The sequence below is a fragment of the Myotis davidii genome, unplaced genomic scaffold, assembly GCF_000327345.1.
Source record: "Myotis davidii unplaced genomic scaffold, ASM32734v1 scaffold10, whole genome shotgun sequence".
Taxonomy (NCBI): domain Eukaryota; kingdom Metazoa; phylum Chordata; class Mammalia; order Chiroptera; family Vespertilionidae; genus Myotis; species Myotis davidii.
The window spans coordinates 2067734-2078925 of record NW_006283544.1 but is presented as its reverse complement, the minus strand read 5'-3'; the positions used below and the strand labels follow the sequence as shown (position 1 = coordinate 2078925).

General features: G+C 37.0%; 1 protein-coding gene across 1 annotated transcript in view; it reads right to left on the bottom strand.

The window, feature by feature from the left end:
• Positions 1-2618: 2618 nt before the first annotated feature.
• The window catches only part of DIS3 (DIS3 homolog, exosome endoribonuclease and 3'-5' exoribonuclease), a 28593-nt gene continuing 20019 nt past the window's right edge, over positions 2619-11192 (bottom strand). Inside the window, 7 exon segments of the mRNA XM_006753741.2 lie at positions 2619-3587; positions 4426-4548; positions 5253-5411; positions 5537-5705; positions 5810-6024; positions 7925-8081; positions 10636-10722. Coding sequence (XP_006753804.1) covers positions 3504-3587; positions 4426-4548; positions 5253-5411; positions 5537-5705; positions 5810-6024; positions 7925-8081; positions 10636-10722 — 994 coding nt within the window. The 3' untranslated portion in view covers positions 2619-3503.

The following is an 11192-nucleotide window of genomic DNA, read 5'->3' as shown; positions in this document are numbered from 1 at the left end:
TGGTGTTTCCTTGGGGAGTGAAAGCTGTAGCAGCTTCCTGGTGAAGCTGCGCAAATGACATGCCTACAATGTCTTGCTCCTTTCCTATCATTAATAACTAGCTAATTATAACGATATCACTACAGGGTTAATAAACTGCTTATTAGTAAGCCTTACTGCACTTAGCAGTTCTGAGAACGTGGAACTGTGAAAGTCCAGATGAATTTAAATTTATAACCTATGTGAAAGATGTAAATCTGATTTAGATACAAAACAAATTTATCAAAGAGGTAGGAAGGAGGTAAGGCAGGTTTCCAAAATTTTTCATTTTGGACTCTGTTCATTTCTATGTGGAAATTTTTAGTTCTAGTGTTAACTGGCCTAGTGACTACTTTAAAAAGTGTAAATACTAGAAAGGTAGTACTATCAGCATCTTCATATTATGTATTACTGTTCTCATTAGTGGATAAATGTGGATGCCCAGAATATTCTCCATCCTTAGGGTAAAGACATCCTTTCCAAGTCAATTTGGCTAGGAAGAGGAATAGGAACATGGTAGAACCAGGATCAACAGTGGGAACTGGGTGACAGTGGAGTTCCTGTTAGGGCTTTAGACCTAGGAATAGTTGGGCAGATATGTAACTAACTTGTAAAAAATTTGTATTTGACTGGCTACATCAAGGAATATTCTTTACCTTTGGAGAATGTATACTCATATTTATAAATCACCTTTTTAAAATTACCTGATTCATAAATGAGTAACAGTTCTTGTGCAGCCCTAGGAAATAAAGACCTAGTAACTTTGTGTCATTTTTACCTCTTTTTTTTGCACCTTTTAAGCTTATCATGAATGTCCAAAAACTATTTCTTGAGGAAATTAAAAACGGCGGCAGAGTAAGTGGATGCTGCATGAACATGCTCCCAGAAACAAAAAGTGTTCTTAACGAGTACTTAGCTCCTCCTGTCCCCCAGCACACTAATCATTAAAGTCATTAGCCTCTAGGTCAGGGGTGGGCAATCCCTGGCACCTGTGCCAAACATGGCACGCCAGTAACTTCTGCTGGCACACGAAACCCTCTCTTATAATCTTCCATTTACAATTTTTTTCTTAATCTCGACTTTTTTATTTTTCAGATAAATTCGGTGTAGGTGCATCTTAGATAAATAATTTTACATAACAAGTTATCTTAAACATAGACATGTTGGTTCTGTCGGACTATCAGTGTACAGGTATACATTAAAAAATAAATGTATTTTTCATCATTATATACTGTGTTTTTGTCGCTCGAATGAATTTTATTATTTCTTCAAGGTTCTTAACATACGTACACCTTAAGAGATATCAAGTAGGCGTAACATGTTCTCAAAACATTAGGGTTGGCATGCAGAAGAATTTTGAGTCAGAAATTTTGCTGGTTTTGGCAAAGGTTGCCCACCCCTGCTCTAGGTCCATTGCTAAAGATACTTCATTAGGAAGTTGAGTCCTTAATCACATAGGTTTTAAATTGATATCAACTTAAGACTATTGCTATACTTAAGAGTTCTAAATTCTACGGGTAGGAGCTTCCCTGGCTATGTTTTGTGTGAGTTTTTTTTAATAGCACAGGTGAAACAGTGAACAAATAGTGACTATAACGTGGATTCAAACACCACCTCTGTCACTTAACTACTAGAATTGGGCCATGAAAACCTCTATCTTCTAATCTGTTAAAGGGATAATAGTCCTACCTAACAGAGCTTCTTAAGTAAAATATTTCAAGTAAGCTACTTAGCATAAGAACTGGCAGGAGTAGCATTTTAGATACTAAGGCAAAGGCTTTAAAGGGGGAAAAGGTTTCTGGACATCTTGAACTACTCAATAGGGACTGATGCCTGAATTAGGCCTTCCTCATAAATGAGACAGAAGAGAACAAACTTGGAAAGATAGACAAAAGGTCAGTTATAGTTTCCTTGCTTTACCAAGAAGCCTCCCTGTTCCTCTACTGCAGGTAAACTATGGTTCATTGGCCAAGAATTTTAAAGTAGTTTGGGGAGGGAGAAATCAAATGGATAATATGACACATGAAAATTATGAAATTTAAATTTGTGTCTGTTTTGTTGGAACATAGCCATGCTCATTTGTTTACATAGTCTATGGCTGCTTCACATTGTAAGAGCAGGCGAGTTGAGTACTCAGGTGGTAACAGACTGCACGCTAGCAGATCCTTAAATGTCTGGCCCTTACAAAAAGGTTGTTGACTTCTGCCCTTGTCTTTGTCCATTACTTGGACCCAAGACAACTCAAACCTATCTTCTTTCAACTGAAACAATTTCTGCCTCAGTATGTGGGTGTTTTCCTCAGTAACAGGACACTGGAACAAATCATTTAATAATTTCTGAGCGCCTAAAAGTACACACTGTAATTATTCCCACTTAGTATACCTCTGACATATATGCCAATTCTCTCATTGTGCCGCAAGTTCCTTCAAGGCACAGGCAGTTTACTTATCTGGTGATATGCCTGGTACACTGTAGGTACTTTAGAGATTGAATAAGCCAAGTAAAATGTTTTAAGGTAACTATCTCAAAATATTTTTGAAAGCACCAATTTATCATTACTAATATTTGTGGTTAACAAGGAGTCACTCTGACACGTCAAATTGTAAAACTTCAATTTGTTCCCTTTAATATTTATTTACACAATTCCCCTTTCCAATATAATCTAATACACAGGCAGTTTAAAAGCCATTCATTACCTCCTTTTATTTTATAAGTAACATGATGTGACATTTAAAATACTCTTCAGTCCTTCTTTGGGTCTTAATCCCTTATTTGGGGGAGATATTTGAGGTGAAGGTCAAGAATGATGATCACTCTTATTACCTAGTACAAAGCAACTATTTTCCCAGTCTTGCCTTCCTACAATATCCAACTCCCAAACACACACAACTGTTCAAGCATCATTTAGGAACTGCAATAGGCTTTCTAACAGAGAGTACATAATGTAAGTTAGGTAAATTAAAGACAGCACAGATTACTGAATTCCCAACATATCTTAATTGTCTTGAAATCCAAACACTGCCATACTAAACAACACAGCTTTCAAGATTTAGTTAGATGGTTCTTTGCTTCTAAAAACATTCTATTTTTCTCCATAGGGAAATGGTAGTTTTTTTCTATCAATATTAAATAGTCAAATCACTTTTGCAAAGTTAATCTGCTCTTCAATGAGAGCATGAATGCTCCCTTTAAATGATCTTTACAGATCCCTGAATTTGCTATCCTCACTATTTAAGTGATGGATATTCAACTCAATTTTTCTGCATAAATAGCTTTGTTCAGTCCAGAAATAAATGATGGGACAGACACAGACAACAGTTCAATAAAAATGTACATTTTTAAAATTATTAAAATGCACTTTAAAATAATAAACTGTTTCACACACTTCTTAGGATTAGAAATATCCTCTCAGTTTTTTGTTTGTTTGTTTGTTTTTAATTTTATTAAAAGGAAACCAACCCTTGAAATTTTTTTGCTGGCTATAGCTATTTTTCAAGCTTTTTCTTCTTTTTCTCTGGTTCACTGATGTCCATGTTTGAAGTATTAATAGGAATACTTATTCCTGGTATCTAAAGTAATACAAATGGGGGAAAATTAGGTTGAGTAAAAGTATAAAATAAGGAATAAATCTCATTCTCATTTCCCCTTTCCCCACTGATACTTTCAATTTCAAAAGGATATAGGGGTAGATGGGGAAAAGGTTATATTTCATACAAAGTATATATTTCACACACAGGGTAACAGTGGTTCAAAATGTTACACTTGATATCAACACATGAGAAATAAGTCATTTGGGAAGTGTGTGTTTAACACATCCAATTATCCTAGCTGAGGCACTGTGACTGTCAGCATCAGAGCAGGTGTGTTGGGGCAAAATAAAAGTTAAGAACCAATGTCTTATCTTCAAAAATGCAACTTTAAAACTGATAAAACTGAAAATTGACTAGGCGAGAGATCTCAAAGAGCTCTGCTTTTGGTACCAATGACAAAAGAAGAAACCTAGGTAACTAGGATCCTATGGCCTAGGGAGATCAGTGAGAAATAAGAATTGCTATGCAGCCCTAACCGGTTTGGCTCAGTGGACAGAGCATCGGCCTGCAGACTGAAGGGTCCCAGGTTCGATTCCGGTCAAGGGCATATGCCTTGGTTGTGGGCACATCCCCAGTTAGGGGGTGTGCAGGAGGCAGCTGATCGATGTTTCTCTCTCATCCATGTTTCTAACTCTCTATCCTTCTCCCTTCCTCTCTGTAAAAAATCAATAAAATATATTTTAAAAATAAAAAAGAATTGCTATGCAAATATTTGTCCTCCACACTTAAAGAATTCCCTCTATCACTAAACAGAAATAACTTATGATTATATCCGTCTTTCACAAAATACATTCCATTACAACATAGTTTGCCTTACCTGTGGTTCTACCAGGGACATTCGAATTTTCTGATGCTGAAGATTCGACGAGTCTAACATGATTTTCACTTTAACTTTATCAAATATATGGAACACAGTATTTTCTATTTTAAGTGAAGGTATCTAAACAAGAGACATTTTGCAATGTTTAATTACTTCTACGGACTTTGGGATTTGTTCCAATTCTTTATAATTTACCTTTCATATTAATTTAAATTTTACTTTAATATTTAATATGATGTTCAAAATATAACAAAAACCACTAATTTAGTAACCTCAGACAAATGTAAGCTACCATACTTCCTCCTCTCATTAAGATGGTCCCAAGATAAATAAAGAATAAAAAAAAAAATGGTCCCAGTATATATTCATTACTCTCAGGATTCTCACCAGCACATTGTTGAGAACAATACACAAAGGTACTGAAGGCAGAGATTATTGTTTTACAGTTCTACTAAAGTTAGGGAAGTAGGGAGTATGTCAGGTAAGCGACATTGTAAACAAGTTAAAAAATTCCCTTCGCTGGGCTCTAAACAGTCATTTATTTATTCCTTAGGGAGGGAAACTTTTCCTTAGAGAGGGAAACTTTACATGGTATAAAAGAAACCATGGCCAATGTTGTATGCTGGACAATATGCTGAGAAACAGTATAATTGTTTGGCACAATTAAATTCTGCAGGGTACAAAAAACAATTTTACCCTTTATAGGTACCATTTGTAACCTATCAAAAAACATGTCTTCTCCTGGCCCTTCCGTCTGCGTCCCCCCCCCCCCCCCCCCCCACCACCAAAAGAAAACAGAAATAAAAAAATTAGAAATACTATACCTCATCATCATAAATAAGCCGTGGCTTGGGTTTGTCCTTTTCTTCAAAAAAGACTGTACCTTCTAATCCATATTTTGGAATTAACACCACAATAGCATTTTTTTTCACAAAAAGAATATAGGCCTCTTCACTTACTATTCCTTTGCTTTTGAAAAATAGCTGTAAAATAACATACAACCTTAAGAATTGTCTTAAATATTTTTAAATGAACAAAGCAATTCTGAACATAAATTAAAAATGAACAAAACTTCAACTCTCCTAATATTATCAAGAGAGGGCAATACCTGGGTATGAAAAGCCACTGATGCACGTTGGGCATATTGAGCCATTTTGTGCCGAAAATTAAGATTTTTACATAAATCTGCAAGCTTATGTTTGTCTGTCAACTCTGGATAAGTACAGTCAGCCCCAATAGCCACAGCCAACAGCCGATGAACAATGATGTCCGCATATCTAGATATATAAAGGTGAAACAAGAACCATGCAACATCAGCATTAAAATGTCTTGTCAAAATTAACTATTTTCTATTTCCTTTCATTTCAAAAGGAAAAAGTACCTTCTGATGGGTGAAGTAAAATGTGTGTATATTGGGGATGCTAAGCCGTAGTGATGAAAATCATTATCCATTCCAGAGCAGAAGTACACAGCTTGCATCATGCAGCGAGTGGCTAATATTCTTAACAGAGTGTTTAGATATGGGAAAGTAGCAGAATCAGCCTGATCCAAAGAGTCAGCCAAAGCCTTGGCAGTATCAGTTTTAACTTCCAAATTCTGTGAAAAAGAAGAGGGAATGAGCACTACATTTTAAAATCAGTACCATCATGTATCCAAAATAGAACAAATCAAATTGAACAGATTATAAGTGTTTATTTCTGATCAGATATGTGTTTATGCCTTTTATCCTTCACCTAGGAGACTAAAAATAAATTTATAAAAAGCGTAATATGCTAATTAGACCAGATGTCCTTCTGGATAACCTTCCAGGTGAAGCCGGGGCTGTGAGGGAAGCACAGGTCCCGGGTGCCTGCCAGTGGCCACAGGGAAGCCCAGGTCTCGGGTGCTGGAGGAAAGCCAATGCTGGCAGCCAGGGGAAGGAAGACCTACTCGTGTACAAATTTTGTGCATCGGGCCCCTAGGCCTATATAATAAAGAGGTAATATACAAATTAACCCTCATGCCCTCACAAGATGGCTGCCTATGACCAGGCAAGGGGTGACCAGCCCGGCAGGGAGGGAAAGCACTTAGGAGCGACCAGGCCAGCAGGGAGGGGGCAATTGGGGGCTACTTGGCCGGCAGGGGGGGCAGTTAGGGGTGATCAGGCCGGCTCGAAGATGCAGTGAGGGGCGATCAGGCCTGCAGGGGGAGGGGGGGGGGGGAGCAATTAGGGGCAACCAGGCAGGCAGGCAGGTGAGCAATTAGGAGCCAGCAGTCCAGGATTGTGAGAGGGATGTCCGACTGCCAGTTTAGGGGATCAGGCCTAAACCGGCAGTCGGACATTACCGCCCCCCCCCCACCCCTGTGCCCTGGGACAAATTTCATGCACTGGGCCTCTAGTAAATTTATAAAAAGCAATAATTGTTCTGTGCAACATCAAAGCTTAACATTTTCTGAATGCATTTAAATACACTGAAGTATCAACATTCTCAAGAAAGGATGGTGGGAGCAGCAGTGCTATTTCTCAAAGCCCAATTTGTATCTTCCTAATCTCTGCTGGGTAGGAAAAAAAAAATCAAAACAGATTTGTATGTCTGCAGACATTTTCCTTCCATTCAAATTAGAATTAAAGGCCAGAGACAAACTATATTGGTCACTACCACTCAATGTTGTGGTACATCGAATTTAGCTGCATTATTATTCACTGGGAGATGTGGCAAACATACTTAAACCCTCCTTCCTCTACCCAGGTTTTAGGAAGAAATAAGACAGGAATAAATGCCCCAATTTCTAGCATAAGCCTTAGAGCAGAGAAGATGCTGAATTTGTTCTGATGGCTATGATAGGGATAAGCCCACCATAATGGTCTAAAAACTCAGAAACCAACAACATCCTATTAGAACAATTCAAAACAACTCCTTCCAGCTGTCTTCTGAACAGGAAAGATGAGACCTGAACAAGTGATACAAAGAAAATCAATGTATGCCATAGTCACCCCAAGGGTAACGGTATTTATGCCCAAATGAAAATCTACTAACTAGAAGCAATGGGAGTATATGAGGCTGAGAAAATGCTGCCCTTTCTATATTTTTCCTTTTTCCATATGTGCAATAAGTGGACTTCCTTCTTAGGAACATGATATAAAGAGGGTTTAACTGAGTTAAAGCTAAAGAGAAAGAAATTATTTATAAGTCTCTTAGGCAGTTCAGAGGAGGCATGAGGTAACATAGGCATGAGGAACATGTATAATGGCACAGAGATATGGAAGAGCTTATTATGTTTAGGGTATTGCAAATAACTTAAGTCTACATAAATGAATCAAATTAATATGTTGTACACCTTAAATGTACACAATGTTTTTTGTGAAGTATATTTCAGTAATTAAAAACTAAGAACTAATGGCATATTTTTGCATCAAGAAACAAGAACATTTTTATGGAGATGTAAGTAGATTATTCAGTGTCATGGATAGATCACAACACAAGTATAGATAACTTTTCAAACTACAGGACCTTACCTTGGATTTAGCTGCCTTAACAAGAATTTCATAATTTGATGGAGGAGGAGCAGGATGTTTTCGAAGCAGAGCATGTTCAGAAAACTCATCATGAATTTTTTTTGCAACAGAGATATTGGCAAGTAACATAAATTCTTCAACCATGGAATTTGTTTCTCTGCCAATGAAAAAAATCATTAAATAAGGAAGGAGAATCTGAGACTTCTATATATCATATTTATTTACAGGATACCTTTTCTACCTACAAGATAATAGAAAAATTTCCTATATAAACATACACACGTGTGTGCACATGTATATTTTTATAACTTAGGGCTCTTTCATTTCTCTATTATGCTAACAATCTTTCACTATGTAGCTACTGTGTAAGAAAATCTTGTGCTAGAGAAGACTTTACAAATTGCATTAAAAAACAGAAGTTTTGCTAATTTTAATATATAAAATCTAAATCATAAACATTTTTACCTCCTTACTGAGCCCAAATTAAAATAGATTTTTATTTAACTATAAATTCATAAAAATAAAGTTTACTAAGAAAAATTAAAAGTTTATCATGCAAATTTTGGTTTAAAAATTGAAACTTTCACGGATAAATCAGCCAAATGAAGAGATCATATTTATAACTACTCTAGATGCTTATTATGGGTCAGGCATTGTGCTATGAGTGCTATATGTATTGTGTCATATATATGTGTATGTATATGTATGTGTGTACACACACACACACACACGTATATAATTTATTCTTCTGCAGATAAGAAGACTGAGTATTTTTCTCTGCTCAAGGTCAGAGTTATTAACAGTAGCAGGATCTGCCCTAGGTGGTTTGGCTCAGTGGATAGAGTGTTGGCCTATAGACTAACGGGTCCCGGGTTCAATTCTGGTCAAGGGCACATACTGGGGTAGTGGGCTCAATCCCCAGTAAGAGGCGTGGAGGAGGCAGCCAATGAATGATTCTCTCTCATCACTGATGTTTCTATCTCTCTCCCTCCTCTCCCTTCCTCTCTGAAATCAATAAAAATATATTTAAAAAAATAGTAACATGATCCAAGTCCACATAACTTACATCAAAACTCTTAAGCAATCTGATATTGCCTTTTAATATAGTCTATGTCCACTTAAAACTTAGTTTAATAAATTATCTGCCTTCTGTTTACATGGTTTATTTCTCCCAAGTCACTGAACATGCATTATTAATCTTTCATTCCTGTTTCCATTTTAAATAACATCTTATAACTTCTTGACAAGATTGCTAAAGTTTATTAATTTTTAAAGTATTACTAACATCTCCTATACCTTTAAAACTTATGGGGACAATCTCTTAGAAATCTTTTCTTCTAATTGGTAGTAAGAAATATATAGTGTTCTATTTTGGCATTAGATTCAATTTTTTCCTTCAAAAAAGCTCTTACTGTTGGGCACACTGTTCATACTAACATTAAAACTTATTTGCACAGAAGTTCCTCCCCGCCAAGGTATTTTTTAAATTTTAGTTCTAATGCTATGAGGCACATACTGATTCTAACTAACCAACAAGTATATTCCCATTTCAATTCTCAGTCATCTAAGAAAAGTATAAACGCAAAATTAATTTCAGAATTACCTTATATAAGAGGCATGGAAAAGAGGCCTAATTCTGATTTAACCAACCATTTTCTTACTTCCTAAATCTTAACTAAATCAATCCTATATAACAGTGGTTCTCAACCTTCTTAATGCCGAGACCCTTTAATACAGTTCCTCATGTTGTGGTGACCCCCAACCATAAAATTATTTTCGTTGCTACTTCATAACTTTAATTTTGCTACTGTTATGAATCGTAATGTAAATATCTGATATGCAGGATGCATTTTCATTGTTACAAACTGAACATAATTAAAGCATAGTGATTAATCACAAAAACAACATGTAATTACATATGTGTTTTCCGATGGTCTTAGGCAACCCCTGTGAAAGGGTCGTTTGAGCCCCAAAGGGGCCACGACCCACAGGTTGAGAACCGCTATTATATAATAAAAGGGTAATATGCAAATCGACCAAACAGCGGAATGACCAGTTGCTATGACGTGCACTGACCACCAGGGGGCAGACACTCAACGCAGGAGCTGCCCTCTGGTGGTCAGTGCACTCCCACAGGGGGAGCGCTGCTTAGTCAGAAGCTGGGCTGACGGCTGGCGAGCACATTGGCGGTGGCAGGAGCCTCTCCCGCCTCAGCAGCAATGCTAAGGATGTCAGACTGTCAATTGGACATCCCCTGAGGGCTCCAGGGCTGCAAAAGGCCAGGCTAAGGGACCCCCCCACCCCTCGAGTGCACGAATGTTGTGCACTGGGCCTCTAGTAAAACAATAACAACAGTAGCTGAGTATAACATCTGAGCACTCTTGACAATACCTCTGAGTTTTTGTAGTGCTATTAGTCTGAGGCACCGAGAAGTCAAATAACTTGCCCAGCGTTGTACAGGCAATAGTGGCAGAAGTGGTATCCAAACCTCAGCAGTCTGGCTTCTAAGCCTTGTGACCACTATTCCATCCTACCACAGTATATTCTACACTAAATACTTAGGAAATTAATCAGAGCAATCCTCTTTTACTTACCATAACTATTTCTAGTCAAATTCTAATTTGGTCTAAATTATGTTTTATTTACTAAAAAACCAGACATTACATTTAAAATCAAAATCTTATCTAATGGCCATCAAAAAAACTGCATACCTAAGTTCCTTGGTCTGTAGGTCTATAGGATCATGAGTTTCACTGTCCATGTGAAATCGAACTTCTGGAGAAGAAAGAGTCAAAGCCCTAAATAAAAATTAATGAGGTCAATTACTCAAGTGAACCAATAATAGACTTAATTCTGGAAGTGATTCTTTTAAAACAGAAAATGATTATAGCAAGTATGCAAATTATTCTTCTGAAGGCTTTGGACCACCTGTTAAGTTTTACAGATCTACAATACACTTAAGAAAGCATAAGAGCAACACAATAAGAGTCCCTATGCCTTTGAGGTTTTCCATATCTTCTTGTCCCCAAACTATGAGATTTCAGTTACATGGGTTTGTAATCACTTTTACAAATAAAGAAGGTTATTGGCATATTATTTACCATGGAAAACCATATATTGGGGTGAGGGATGATGAAGAGAGGCCAAAAGGAAGCTGCTATGGGTAGATCACTGACATTAGAAGATCCACAGTTCAAAAGTATCTTCCCCATAAACCCAACCAATGGAGAAGAGACTGATAACTACAACTGTTACAATCACTGATGGC